General features: G+C 42.4%; 3 protein-coding genes across 6 annotated transcripts; 2 read left to right on the top strand and 1 right to left on the bottom strand.

Moving 5' to 3' along the window:
- Positions 1 to 238: 238 nt before the first annotated feature.
- Positions 239 to 4,458, top strand: si:ch211-202f5.3 (uncharacterized). Its single transcript, XM_058617091.1, has 2 exons — positions 239 to 323; positions 3,203 to 4,458. Exon 2 carries the CDS (start codon positions 3,259 to 3,261, stop codon positions 3,502 to 3,504), a length of 246 nt encoding a protein of 81 aa, XP_058473074.1. The 5' UTR covers positions 239 to 323; positions 3,203 to 3,258; the 3' UTR covers positions 3,505 to 4,458.
- A 240-nt stretch (positions 4,459 to 4,698) lies between these two features.
- On the top strand, positions 4,699 to 7,479 carry rnf224 (ring finger protein 224). The gene is made up of 3 exons (XM_058617719.1): positions 4,699 to 5,232; positions 5,940 to 6,183; positions 6,459 to 7,479. The coding sequence occupies exons 2-3, from the start codon at positions 5,947 to 5,949 to the stop codon at positions 6,780 to 6,782; spliced, it is 561 nt and encodes a 186-aa protein (XP_058473702.1). The 5' UTR covers positions 4,699 to 5,232; positions 5,940 to 5,946; the 3' UTR covers positions 6,783 to 7,479.
- Positions 7,480 to 7,774: 295 nt separating this feature from the next.
- pisd (phosphatidylserine decarboxylase) lies at positions 7,775 to 14,334 on the bottom strand. 4 transcript variants are annotated; one of them, XM_058617716.1, is made up of 9 exons: positions 14,275 to 14,334; positions 13,645 to 13,703; positions 13,418 to 13,551; positions 9,327 to 9,461; positions 9,134 to 9,235; positions 8,935 to 9,058; positions 8,691 to 8,834; positions 8,402 to 8,562; positions 7,775 to 8,310 (listed from the first exon to the last, which is right to left on the bottom strand). In XM_058617716.1, the coding sequence occupies exons 1-9, from the start codon at positions 14,313 to 14,315 to the stop codon at positions 8,050 to 8,052; spliced, it is 1,161 nt and encodes a 386-aa protein (XP_058473699.1). In that variant the 5' UTR covers positions 14,316 to 14,334; the 3' UTR covers positions 7,775 to 8,049. The 4 variants fall into 4 exon arrangements, with proteins under 4 accessions (XP_058473699.1, XP_058473701.1, XP_058473698.1 ...); XM_058617718.1 differs by lacking the exon at positions 14,275 to 14,334 and adding an exon at positions 9,924 to 10,068; XM_058617715.1 differs by lacking the exons at positions 13,418 to 13,551; positions 13,645 to 13,703; positions 14,275 to 14,334 and adding exons at positions 9,924 to 10,068; positions 11,295 to 11,717.
- Positions 14,335 to 14,398: the final 64 nt, after the last annotated feature.

Here is a 14,398-nt window from a genome sequence, read left to right as displayed (position 1 = left end):
TGGGGAGAGAGAAAGAGAGCGAGAGAGATTGACATCAGGTAGAACAGGTTTGGGCGAGGCGGCTAAAGTGAGTCCCAAGCACTCAGTGAAAAGGAGAGCGAGAAAGATTTGTACTGTTTCTGCTGTTTCCTTCATTTTGTGACATTATTTTCACTTCAGAAGGAGAAAAAGAAGAAGAAGGAGCTGGGATTAAACCAGAGAAGAGGTCTGTGATTCCTCACACTACAACAGAGTGAAGAAGAAGAGGAGGAGAAGGAAGAAGGAGAAGACAGAGAAGAGGAAACACCTGTTGCCTTCAGACAAGGTATTTGCCTTCAGACAAGGTATTTATAAAGTGTTTCAGACTTAACAGATAAAAAAGCTTCAAATTAAAGGTAGCACAGAGTACAGTACTGTTATAAATTAACATTTAATTGATGGCATATAGGTTGTGTCATTAAAATACTGATAGTTCTGGTTTTCACAGAGGAACTTTTTACATGAATTACAAAAAATATGAACTGTTTTGTTAGTCTGGCTGTAACAGAACATTTAAAAATTACGTGTAAACGTCACATTTCTCAACACACCCAGATAATGCAATTGGGAGTCAAGTTACTAATACCAGCAGTTGGGCCACAGTTGGAGTCATGCTGGTCTGGGCTGTTTGTGCATGCACCGCAGTTCCCACACAGTTTGGTTAATGCCCGAAAAACAATAGAGGAGGCCAGTACATAGAAGAATAAGACAACAACCGCATTATCTCAATGACAGACTTTTTCTGATGGGAAAATGTGTGTTTTTAATGCACTCAGATACAAAAACTGTGATTTTTCTCTATGGACTTTGGTGTGTGCTAATGCCAACTCATTTAATGTATTGATGTTCAGGTGGGCTATGTTGTTAATGCTAAGTCAACGTTAGCGTTTAGATCAGTGGTCACCAACGTGGTGCCCGCGGGCACCTGGTAGCCCGCGAGCAGCCAACGAGGTGCCCGCGGGCTCATTTCACTTCACCTCACTTGTATGTATCCATATGATCACTGAGTAAAATGTCCTTGATATTGTTTATAAAAACTGTGATAATCATTAGGAGTAAGCACTGGAATTAATGTGTATGCAATTGAATGCATAATATTTATCATTTAAATGGTAAACTGCATAAAATGTTAATATGGTAGCCCTCCATATTATTCTCTAACCTTCAGGTAGCTCTCGGTCTCAAAAAGGTTGGTGACCCCTGGTTTAGATGTACAAGTAGATTACTAATGCTAGTTAAGAGTTAGCGTTTAAATGCACAGGTAGGTTTTACTAATGCTAGTTTAGAGTTAGCGTGTAGATGTACAGGTAGGTTTTACTAATGCTAGTTTAGTAGCGTTTAGATGTACAAGTAGGGGTACTATCGACTAAGACGATGACGACGACAAAAAAAAAACCAAAAAAAAAAAACCCCTATACATCGCACTTACGACTAGCACTTCATAGTTTGGTTTACTTGAAGCTCTTACTTACTTCTAGCTCTTATTTGTACCCAAATGTTTAAATGCACTTATTGTAAGTAGCTTTGGATAAAAGCGTCTGCTAAATGACATGTAATGTAATGTAATGTAGGTTACTAATGCTGCTTTAGAGTTAGCATTTAAATTTACAGGTAGGTTTTAATAATGCTAGTTTAGAGTTAACGTTTAAATGTACAAGTAGGTTGTACTAATGCTAGTTTAGAGCTAGCGTTTAAATGTACAGGTAGGTTGTACTAATTCTAGTTTAGTAGCGTTTAGATGTACAAGTAGGGGTAGGTTACTAATGCTGGTTTAGATTTAGCATTTAAATGTACAGGTAGGTTGTACTAATTCTAGTTTAGAGTTAGTGTTTAGCTGTACAAGTAGGTTGTACTGATGCTAGTTTAGAGCTAGCGTTTAAATGTACAGGTAGGTTGTACTAATTCTAGTTTAGTAGCGTTTAGATGTACAAGTAAAGGTAACTAATGCTGGTTTAGAGTTAGCATTTAAATGTACAGGTAGGTTGTACTAATTCTAGTTTAGAGTTAGTGTTTAGATGTACAGGTAGGTTTTACTAATGCTAGTTTAGAGTTAGCGTTTAAATGTACAGGTAGGTTGTACTAATGCTAGGGTTAGGGTTAGCGTTTAAATATACAGGTAGGTTGTACTAATACTACTTTAGAGTTAGCGTTTAGATGTACAGGTAAGTTTTACTAATGCTAGTTTAGAGTTAGTGTTTAAATGTACAGGTAGGTTTTACTAATGCTAGTTTAGAGTTAGCGTTTAAATGTACAGGTAGGTTGTACTAATGCTAGTTTAAAGTTAGCGTTTAGAAGTACAAGAAGACTGTGCCAATGCTCGTTTAGAGCTAGCGTTTAAATGTACAGGTAGGTTGTACTAATTCTAGTTTAGTAGCGTTTAGATGTACAAGTAGGGGTAGGTTACTAATACTGGTTTAGATGTAGCATTTAAATGTACAGGTAGGTTTTACTAATGCTGGTTTAGAGTTAGCATTTAAATGTACAGGTAGGTTGTACTAATGCCAGTTTAGAGTTAGCGTTTAAATGTACAGGTAGGTTGTACTAATACTAGTGTAGAGTTAGCGTTTAGATGTACAGGTAGGTTTTACTAATGCTAGTTTAGAGTTAGCGTTTAAATGCACAGGTAGGTTGTATTAATGCTAGTTTAGAGTTAGTGTTTAGCTGTACAAGTAGGTTGTACTAATGCTAGTTTAGAGCTAGCATTTAAATGCACAGGTAGGTTGTATTAATGCTAGTTTAGAGTTAGTGTTTAGCTGTACAAGTAGGTTGTACTAATACTAGTGTAGAGTTAGCGTTTAGATGTAGAGGTAGGTTTTACTAATGCTAGTTTAGAGTTAGCGTTTAAATGTACAGGTAGGTTGTACTAATGCTAGGATTAGGGTTAGCGTTTAAATGTACAGGTAGGTTGTACTAATACTACTTTAGAGTTAGCGTTTAGATGTACAGGTAGGTTTTATAAATGCTAGTTTAGAGTTAGCGTTTAAATGTACAGGTAGGTTTACTAATGCTAGTTTAGAGTTAGCGTTTAAATGTACAGGTAGGTTGTACTAATGCTAGTTTTAAGTTAGCGTTTAGAAGTACAAGTAGACTGTGCCAATGCTAGTTTATTTGGTGTTTGTATATGTACAGGTTAGGCCCCTACTCCAGTCACCATTAATTTATCTCTCTCTCTCTCTCTTCTCAGTTCTACACAGAGCTCTCACGCCCCCACTGGTTGATTGGTTAGAATCAACCACCACCATGTCAACCATCAACGTCTCCTTAGATAATCCGTACGGTCAGGTGAACATTCCGAGGGCTAAACTCCGCTCCTCCGATGACCCCTCTATGGTGATAACCAATCCGATGGCTCTGGACAGTAACGTCGGGAACCCGTACAGCTCGTCGGGTTCTGCGCCGCCACCATATATGGTAAAGGAAGACGGAGGGGAGGAGGACGAGGGCAGGTGCCGCGCCTGCTGCTACCGGTGCAGGCGAAAGAAGTGACGTCACATCGGCAGGAAGTGACATCAGAAAACGGGATGTGATGTCACAGCACCAGTGGCTTGGATTAATTTATTTTCTGGTCAATGTTTCTGTCTTTCCCCTGAGGAATTATCCAAGGAAGGAAGAAGGAAAGAAAGAGTCATGAACTTCAGGAAGTTGTGGTCATTTTTTGACCGTGTTAAAAAACTATGTGAACTTCCTGTTTGTTCAACAATAATTCAGACACAATCTCGAGGTTCATTTACTGAATTATTCCTGAAGATTACCAGGCTCCCACCTGCAGGAAGATCTATGACACAGCTGAACTGAAGGGACCTCTGCTGCTGCTGCTGCTGCTGCTTCAAAAACCTTTAGCTCATTTTAAAATTCATGTGAAGTGAACAGATTATTTATGTTTGATGTTTTTTTTATTATGTTCATCAGACGATCACACACTCACAGTTTTAGAGAAATCATGCAAATCTTAGTTTCAAAGATTGTTACAATACATTTAAAAATACAAATACGCAGAATTTCTTACATGAGGTCATCCCATTTTAAAGTTCCATAATACTAAAATTTAAATGAATTAAGTTATTTAATCTTAGTTTGATATTTGCTAATCACAGTTTGTAATGTGTTCATACCAATTTTAGATCTCACTAATCTCCACCTAAATTGTGCTAATCCCAGCCCAGTTCGAGGTTTTGCTAATCTCAGTTCACTGTCAGACTCTGTTTGACATGGCTGATTATGAAAATGATGAAGACAATTGAATCTCATTCATATGGTTTGTTAATGGATGTTAATACTGTTTATTTTAACGACATGATTTATATACACACATATATATATTTGATATTTTCTTTATACATGAATTTGCACAAAGTATTTACATGTTGTCATGACGACGACTCAGGATGAAGGTTGTTGATTTTTTTGTTGAAATAAACAGTTTTTCGTATTAATATCATATTGATTGACTAATTGATTGGATTATATTAATATAATATAGAGTTGATCACCACTAACCTCTCTCTCTCTCTCTTTCTCTCTCTCTCTCTCTGTTGCCATGGTGACGTTAGTCTACACTGAGTTGTCATCTGACACCAGTGACAGCAATTCCACTTTCTATTGGCTGATCAGGTTACAGGTCAGATTATTGATTGTTTAACTTTGATACAATATAAATAACAAACAATGTAAATGTTGTTGTTTTTTATTGATTATCTTTAATCATCAGTTATTGATTTGTGTTCTGACTTCACGTTCACATTTCGTTCTCAGGAATTGTTTAAAAACTTATGTTTATGTTTTGAGTGTCGCTTACGTGAGAGTGCCAACTCATTCTGTTTACCTGTTTACTGTCAATGTTACGATAAAAGGATTCAAAGAAAGACAGAAAGAAAGAAAAAGTACAGAGGGAGCGAGGCTGAATTATTGATGAAGCTGAGTCTCTCTCTCTCTCTCTCTCTCTCTCTCTGTCTGAGGCAAACACAAGAACGTCAAGAACGACAGAACAGAGAAGAAGAAACAAAAGAAGAGAGGAGGCGATAAATACCACTAACAGAAGATAAACAGAAAGAAGAAGAAAAACCAGGTTGGAGATAAAGAAGAAACAATAAAGAGCAAGAGAAAAGAGAGGGGAGAGACGCAACAGAGAAAGAAATGACAAACAACAGAAAGAGGAGAGGAGAAGAGTAAGAGAGAAAAAGAAATGTGACGTAAAAACACGGAGGAGAAAATTATGTGAGTGTGTTTTCGTTTGATCTGAGCAATCAATGAGCAGCAGGTGGATTTTTATAGATTTAATTTATTCATGATGAGAGAAAATATTTATATGACAGACAGAGGAGAAGGCAGTTCCTATATTACTACACTGTTTGTATATACAGTACACTATGAAGTACAATTACACATGTATATATGTATTCTAATGTGTGTATACTGTATATGTATCTGTATGTTTGAGCGGTGTGATGAGACATTCAGACGTGAGATTACAAAATTCTGAAAGAAAAACATAAGCTTTAAAAAAAATATTGTTTAATTTGTTTTATAAAACAGATTAAAGTGTATACGAACAAGCAAAGGTTTTGCTTCAAACTCAACTGAACGGCTTTTCTCCAGACTTTATCTGATCGTTTGTCCTCTGGTCATCCATGAGACAATTTGACCGCATGACCTGCTGCTTTCTGGTCAATTTTTTCATTTTTAGACCATTCTTTAAAACCCTGGAAACTTTTGTGCATGAAAATCAACAGTTTCTGAAATTCTGGCAACCATTCCACACTCAAAGCCCCTTAAATCATGTAAATGCACTGAGTTGCTGCCCTGTGATTGGCTGGTTATACAGTAAGCAGTTATACCTAATAAAGTGGCACGTGAGTGTGTATATAGTCACATCACAATTCCCTTTATTCAAACGTAAACTTTATTATTCTTCATCAAATCAGAACAAAAATGTCTGACGACGGGAAAGAAGAAGAAGAAGCGGAGGAACAGGAAGTGACCGGTCCGCCCCTCCCTGCCTCCTCTGCTGCTACCATGGAGACGATGATGTCGCTGAGGCGGGACCTGGTGTGCATCGTGTGCTTCGGCAACTATGATCTGGCGACACGGTTGCCGCGGCGACTGCACTGTGGCCACGCCTTCTGCCAGGCGTGTCTGAAGCGGCTGGACACGGTGATTAACGAACAGGTGAGCGGTGATGTCATCACGTCATTAGTGAGCTCATTTACATATCTGTTAAATCTGTCGCCCCCTGTTGTTTGTAACATGTTAGTGGAGCGTACGTTGAATAATGGTACATTCTATTTACGTCAGTAAGTGGGAACTGGCAGCGGAGTTGGAAATCTGACCTGAAGAGGGCATACCAATTAAAACTTTAATTAACTTTGAATTAAAACTAAAATTAGGAACTGGGAAATTCCCGACTTCCAATATCACCATGACAACATGCTCTGCCCCTCCAGGTGTGGATCCCGTGTCCTCAGTGTCGTCAGAACACGCCAAGGCCCAGGGGTGGAGCGGCGGGTTTGGACCTGGACCTCGCCTCCTTCCTGGGGGTCAAAGCGCAGCAGACGTGCTCCTCCTCCTCCAGGAGCTCTGGCTGCAGGGAGGGGACAGTGGCCGCCACCACGGCCCAGGACGGGAAGCTGTGGCTGAGGAAGGAGGCCGCCGATGATGGCTGGTCACATGGAGGTCTCGCAGAGCCGCGCTTCCATCGCTACGGTAACTGCTGTCCGCCAGTCTCCTACTGGCTATGCTGCTGGTCCTGCTGCCCTGGACGGGGCTGACTTAGAGGGGCGGGGCTTAGGCTGACCAATGATGTAAAAACCTTATTTAACTGTAATAAACTGTAACTGAAGGATGTGCAACTCGGTTTCTCTGAATGTTTACAGTTCCATTTTTTTTCCACATCTATCAGGTGACACTTGGTCCTGTTAGCGTGACTGTTAGCAAAGATGGCGGACACTGTCTACATTCTGGGAATGAGGTCCCGTCCCCTTAAGAGTGGGTAGTGGGTAGCCTCAGACCAAGTGTCACTGGTGGGCACGTGACAAAGAAAAGAATGAAGATATTTCTCAACTCAGGGGAAACTGAGATTGGGAAGCACAGTTTTCAAAAATACTAGCCCTATTCTAGTAATATAAAGCTAAATGCAAATGAGTGAAGTATTCCTTTAAGTATACGTTCACTGCATTTTTCCAACAGGAATCCTAAGTTTGTGTCACTGTAAATCTCTCGCACCAACGTCCACAGAGAAAACAGGTGTTGGTTTTTCTTGCAGAAACACAAAAGCTGCAGGTTAACCCTTCTGTCTCATACAAGTTTGTATTACAGAGATAAATCAGAACGAAGGACTTCACACAAAGAAATCACAAAATAACATAATTGACCTTTTCTCTATGGACTTTGTACACTGCTCACTCTCCAACACCAATGTGACAAAAACACTGACAGGCAGATAAAGCAGATAGAACACATTATTATTACAATTCCATAGACTTAAGCTGACAAATATAACCTGAAAATGATTAACACACAAAATTAACATTATTTTCTTTGACCAAATACATATTTACTCGTGATCAGATATTTAACAAAAGAAAAATAAGTAAATTATAAAACAAAAACGTCAGTTGATGCTCTTCATTAATCACAAGCCTTTCTGCTGCAACAGCTTTTCTTCTTCTTTGGAGTATTTTTTGGCAGTTGGTTTCCTTTTCACATTATCATTTATATGAAATGATCACTCCTGAGACAGATGAACAATAAAGCTTCAAACTGTGTGTCAATGGACGGCAAGCTTTTTAATTGTGAATCTGACGACATGAAAAATAAACATTTCACTGTTAAAGAAAAGGAATAATTCAGTTTTTTTGGGTGGGAGTGATACAGAGACTGAATACATCATCATGCATCGTCCCCATGACGAGGCACACAGGGCATTCTGGGAGTTTGAGTCATTAAAAACAACCGCGTCCTCTTGACAGTCTTTTTTTTTATGGAAAATTACCCACAATGCCTTATGTCGTTGGACACCTTCCTGTGCTCATCCAATCAGAGGCAGCCGAGCCCCTCCCCCACTCTGATTCGTTGTCCCGGCTGGAGGTTAAAGCTAAAGTCTTTGGGGGCCTCGAACAAGAGAACGATGGTGGAGCCAAGGTTGAACTCCCCCAAAGCCTCGCCCTTCTGTAAGGCCACGCCCCCTTCGCTTGAGGAGACCTCGTCCTCGCGCGGCGCCTCCAGTTTGCCATCTGTGACGTATGTGCGGTCGTAGAAGGAGCCTTTACTGTAGCGTGGAGCGTTGGTCTGAAGCTCCTGAGGATGAAAACACAAACATTGGATCATGTGATCAGTAAACACACAAACATAACGATCAGGATAAAAAAAAGGCGTTGACGGTATTCACCTGATCGAAGTAAACCCGAATGGAGCCGACGTTTGTGGCGCCGACCGCCGTTAACGAGAAGAAACCGTGCTGCCATTGGCCGGTGAGCACCACGCGCTCGTTGAGACAGAAGAGCTCCTTGACCCACCGGGCTACACCGGGGTTAACCGACATTAATGAACCTAGCGGGAAAAAAGGTGGAGGAGCAGAGGGGTTGGGGGGGGGAGCATGAATGCTGCTATTGTTTTATGACAGTTATGGTTCCAGTTTCCAGTACAGCGACAGGTGAGGAGCAGGTGAACACACTCACCAGGGAAGTGACGTCGAAGCTCCACCTTCCAGTCTGTGGGCGAATGGAAACAGTGATAGTCACCTGGAGCCAGGTAAACCACGACATGGAACAGGTCGTTGTCAGGGGACGACAGGAGGAGGTCCCTGTATGAGGAGGCGGAGTCTATGGACAGACAAAGACAGAGGAGGGTGGAGTCAGATTAACTGCTGGGTGACACTGGGCTAGATTGGGGTGTGGTGTGGTAGAGTGGGCGTGGCCTCACCATTGCTGCGGTGCTGCTGTGGACCCAGGAAGTTCTCCAGGCTGTAGGTGATGCCTTTTACCTGCTCCACCTCCGAGTTCTTCACCTGACCAAAGTGCAGGATCCGCCCATCTGCTGGAGAGATCTGGAAGAACCAGTGAAATGTCAAAGCAGACTCGTACGTAGCAAATCAACACAGCAATGGTGGGCGGGGCTTTACCACACAGGACGAAGCGCAGAGCGGTCGCACTGCAGGTTTGAGACGCCGGCGGAAAAATTCACCCAGGTTCCTGTACTGATGCAAGTCCTCCACTGCTGCCTCCTAGTGGACAGAACCATATACACACACACACACGCTTACACGATGTAACAAGACGTCACATGATCAATGTCGTCTGATGACGAGCACTGACCTGCATGTTGACCCCGAACGTCCAGATGTAGAGTGAGTACACGGGCTTCCTGAGCCAGGTGGGAAGTTCCACCCCATTTAGGCGACCCCAGGTCCGAGAGAGGAGGCGGGTAGGGAAGGAGCGGTACAGTGCCACCTGTAGGAGTAAACAGGAACTTACACATTCATAATCTATCCTTCAAAAGGACAATTTGCAAGTGAGGGAGGAACTGAACGAGAATAACTGTCAGGGGGCGGAGCCATATCTATCATAATAAATAGTTCATGTTATTGTTGCGTTTCCCCTGCTTTGATCGTGACACGGTAGGTGTTTTTTTTCATGTGACAATCTCACACATGACATCTTTACTATTCAGCAGACTGTGTACATGTGTGGCCAATGTCCTTTATGTCCTAAACTGGACAAATCTACACGTTCTTTCTTGTTGATGATCTTTAAGCAAGCAGCTGTGGTGTCAATGAGACCAACCACCAGACACAGAGACCAACTATGACTCGTATCGTCACGTAGTTTGACTTCGGCTTACGGGTTGAAGTAAGGATGTGACAGAACAGTTTAATTTCCCCTCACCATTTCCCCTTTGTCCTACGCTCTTACCCGACTGGCCAGAGGCCGCAGAGCACTGACGGACAGGACATAGTAGAGGAAGGCTATCGGCCGACGGCGCCAAGGGGTGGGGCGACACACCTCCCCTCTGAGCGCGCTCAGATGATGGCGAAGATCCAAACGAGGCACCTTGAGCCTGATCAGGCCAATGAGAGTTAACCGGGGTTAAACCAAAGTTGAGTTAACCGGTGAACTGTTGATTGGCAGCACACTTTATCATGACATCATTTTTAATCAGTTAATCTCACTTAAGTGACAAAAAGGTAAAAAGATAACAACACGTGGGACGAGGCAGGAGGAGGAGGAGGAGGTGTGAGGAGGAGGAGGAGCAGATGAAAAACACAGCACATGGACGCTAATGCGGCTAAGCTACAGTGAAGCAAGCTAACACGCTAATAGCCAATACAGTACGACAAACACAAAACAATTGATCGAACGATCATTGGATTTTACAGTGAATTTCCCCCAGTGTCGGATCGATAAAGTCAAATCTAATCCCTGAGTGACAGGTGAGTGTGTTAATCTGGATGTAAGCACAGCAGCTAACTGGGTTAACACAGGATCAGCTGGAAACAGGCTAAGCTAGGCAAGAGCTAAAATAGCTGACCTGTTAAGCCACACACTAACACAAACTCACACTTGATGTGTTCGGACTCTCCCTCTCTCTTCTACTTTAGGCTTTTTTTTTCATATATATATATATATATATATATATATATATATATATATATACATATATTTTTTTTTTTTGTGTCTGGCAAGTGTGGCTGTATGAGATATCGATACATTATCAACAGCGACTTTGCCAAGCACATCAACAGGTGTGTGGAGCCACCTAGGAGCCTTGAGACAGCCTCTTCTGGGCAGGGAACTTAAGGTGTAAACCATTGCCTGCATCGCCATGGTCCATAGAGAAAATCTGTAATTTTACACCATGACACACATGAGTTGCTGATCCACTACATCTTCCTTTCACATGTGTTATTTTGTGAGTTCACATTTACCTCAGTGACACAAACTAGTGAACAGAGACGACACCAGCAGCTCCCGTGTCCCTCCGAGCTAAGAACACAGATTTTTTTTTGGTGTAATGAACAAACGCCAGTTTTCACAGGGCGATACAGCAGTGAACATGTTCTTAAGAGAGCACAGACTTACGCAGGTGTAGATTTTATTAGGTTGGCCTTTTGTTAAGTCATTAAAATCTGTTTTTCTGGCACCAGGTGGGACCAGAGAAGCAGCAACATGTGCAGTGAAGCCACTGTTGATAATATGTCCATTCCTCGTACAACCACATTTCAAAAGACCTGGACTATCCCTTAAAACACATTTTTTCTTATTAATTCACCTGCCCCATCCCACCTGAATCGTGCTGATGCTCTCGTCCTCACCCCCCTTCCTCCTCCTCCATCTCTCTCTCGATCTCTCTCCCCGTCAGTCACACGTCGCCCGCGCTTCACCTGCCGCAGCAGGTCGCATCTACGACGCCCGTCTCCACCGCCAATGCGGCGGGAGGAGGAACTCACCATGAGCGCCCGTCCGCCACCGGAGAGAGAGGGGGCCGACGACACATCAGGACGTTTGCGAGGTGACGTCCGACAAAGGTCAAGAGGAGAAAACGGGTGAGCAGAAAGGGGTCAAAGGAGACAGACCAGAGAGGAGACAGATGAGACTGAGGACAGGTGAGAGGAGACAAGTGAGAGGGAGGTGTGTTCTCAGAGAGGAGAGAGGGAGAAGTGACACAGAGGCTGGGATTAAGACAGACAGAGAGAGTGAGAGTGTGTGAGAGAGAGAGAGAGAGAGAGAGAGAGAGAGAGAGAGAGAGAGAGAGAGCGAGAGAGAGAGCGAGAGAGCGAGAGAGAGAGAGACAGCCCCCCTGCCCCTCCTGTTTATTATGGCGCAACTTTTGGTTATTTATCTGCTGTCATCACTTTTCATTTGTTTACAGTTCGAGTGAATAAAAAATATAACATGTAAATTATGAAAATGGAGTTTAAAAAAATCATTAAATATAAAAAAATCTCTTGAATATCATATTCAGTTTTAACTAACTGTAATTAAAAGATAATTAACTTGAACAGAATTTTAAATGATTTTATCTACTTTTTTCTTATTTTCTGCTTATTATTATTGTTCATATTATTGTGGTTTGTACTTCATTCTACTGTATTTCAACAAAGTCTTTGCTATTTACTGAGCATTTTTGTTATAGTTCAACAATTGGTCCATTGTTTTGATGCAGGAGTTCAAAGGGTTGGGGCTGTGTGTGTAAGTGTGTGTTTGTGTGTGTGTGCGTTGATTCTTAAAATGTCAATAAAACATGGGTTAGGGTTAAAAAATTAACTAAATGTATATAGATTTGAAGATTGACCATTAGTTTTCTTGTTTTAGACAACTTTGAGTTGACATTATGTTTTATTCTCTGTGTAGTTTCTGTCCAATCACAGCTTGCCTCTCTCCGACAAAGTTACCGATCAGCCAATTGGATCATGTCCTTGTTGAACGGCGCAATCGGGGCAGCAGGGGGGAATGGTGAGAAGAGTATGCGGGGGCCTGAGTGAAATGGTGAAGTGGTGATGTGGCAGTGGGACAGTGTGACCTGCAAACGTTGCATCATTCATCGACATCACTCTCAACTTTCACCCAGACAGACAATCAGTCGATCAGTCCATGGGTCAGAGGGTGAAAACAGTGGAGTAAACCTGACGCAAGACCAGTATTCTATCTATACAAGTTATTATTAGCATTATTATTATTATTGTTGTTAGCTAAATGAATGGACAGACTTTCAATGGTGGGGGACAACATAAAAGTCTCCATATGTGGATTGATCATCAAAAACTACCACACATGCACAAGGTCTCACCACACAAACCATCCTGAGACATGATGCCTTGGCTCCTCCCACCTTGGCACTTGAACACATAGCATGATGTAATTCTGTCTGTGAGCAAACTACAATCTCAGCCGTTGTCTTCCACATGTGTTCTTTTTTCTGTCCTCTGAAAGTGGTGTGAGTGTACTCGTGGCAGAAAAGCTCGGCTAAAAGTACAGGAGAACAAAGTGCATAAAAGTCTATGTATTGAACGTGGATGGGGCATCTCTTAACATAGCTTTCTCCACCATCATCCCACTGTAAACTCCCTCTTCTTCAGCCAGGTAACGTCCACCCAAGTTTCCCTCATTCATTTGAGCAGTGCCGCCACGAGGAGACATGAAGTAGCAACGCCCAGCGAGTGAAACTGTCACGGACTGTTTACTTTAAAGTGCCTTCATTTGTTAATTAAAATATTGAATATTTGCCCTGGTGTAGCGAGTCCAGGGCATCTTTTCTATGTGATGTCTTCTGTGTCACACACACAAGTATCGTTACCTGGCAAGTGAACATGTGAACTTTCAGTGTTTGACTCCGCCCCCCCGCAGCAGCCAGATAAAGATGAGTCGAGAGAAGACAGGAGAGTAAGGGAAGAGGAATTATCGCTCACCTGTGTGGGTGAGGCCACTGTGGGAACTCCATCCTCCTGCTGGACCCTATTTCTGTAGTGCTGGTACCCAAGGTATCCACCACCAGTCACCAACAGGAGGGGGAGCGGACGGGGACGAGGTAGCAAACCTCGACCTGAAGACAGTGACGGGATAGACATTCAGAAAAAAACATTTTAGAATCAAAGTGATGATAACCAGGTGATAACACAGAGGAGCAGATACTCACCTATGTTGAGGCTGCGTTGTTGTTGTTGTTGTTGTCGTCTGCAGCTCAAACCAAAAGCTCTGTAAACAACACGAGTCACACCAACAAGGTGATGCTGATTTACAATAAACATCTGTGTGACGTCACTGACATGTGTTTTGGAACATCTGTGCGACACTCAGTCCAAACCGGGATCAGAACCAGGACTATGAAGCCCGTTTAAGTCTAAATGCCTCTAATAAACAATCCTGAGGTATGAAAATAGAGTCGACTCAGAGCGTCACGTGACCCGCTGATTAAATAAACAGCATGTACTTCCTGGATTAACGTCGGACTCAATCTTTATTCAATTTAAATCCACACGTTCACGTCTACTTCATTTCACCTAAGCCGAATCTTTCACTGTTCTCTCGTACACACGTCACAGAGGTCTGCGTCATCTGTCAACACACCGTTCGCACTCTACACGTCATCACATATTAATTTGATGCAGACTTTGAACGGAGTCCGGTGCCGTCTCTTCACCTGCTCGTCAACACAACAAATACGTCACGTTCATATTACGTTTTGGCCACACGTCACTGACGCACGGCAATACATTCACTTTGGGTTTTTTTGTTCGATAAAAACATAAAAATAAAAGGTACGAACCGGGAAAAGAGTAGGCAGCGGGTCCGCAAGGGGGCCGCCATGTTCTGGCCGCTGAAGTGACGTCAGTATGTCTTCTTCTTCTTCTTCTTTGTTTAATGGCAGTTTCCTACCATGTAATTTGCAT

The sequence above is a fragment of the Solea solea genome, chromosome 19, assembly GCF_958295425.1.
Source record: "Solea solea chromosome 19, fSolSol10.1, whole genome shotgun sequence".
NCBI classification, from domain to species: Eukaryota; Metazoa; Chordata; class Actinopteri; order Pleuronectiformes; family Soleidae; genus Solea; species Solea solea.
Note: the sequence above shows the minus strand (reverse complement) of the source record. Positions and strands in the feature narration are given on the sequence as shown.

Coding starts and splice junctions, on each gene's coding strand:
- rnf224 (XM_058617719.1), top strand. CDS start 5,947: ATGTCTGACGACGGGAAAGAAGAAGAAGAAGCGGAGGAACAGGAAGTG. Junction 6,184..6,458: donor ACACGGTGATTAACGAACAG/GTGAGCGGTGAT, acceptor CTGCCCCTCCAG/GTGTGGATCCCGTGTCCTCA.
- pisd (XM_058617715.1), bottom strand. CDS start 11,461: ATGGTGAGTTCCTCCTCCCGCCGCATTGGCGGTGGAGACGGGCGTCGT. Junction 9,462..9,923: donor TGCGGCCTCTGGCCAGTCGG/GTAAGAGCGTAG, acceptor TTACTCCTACAG/GTGGCACTGTACCGCTCCTT. Junction 9,059..9,133: donor TCTGCGCTTCGTCCTGTGTG/GTAAAGCCCCGC, acceptor TGGTTCTTCCAG/ATCTCTCCAGCAGATGGGCG.
- si:ch211-202f5.3 (XM_058617091.1), top strand. CDS start 3,259: ATGTCAACCATCAACGTCTCCTTAGATAATCCGTACGGTCAGGTGAAC.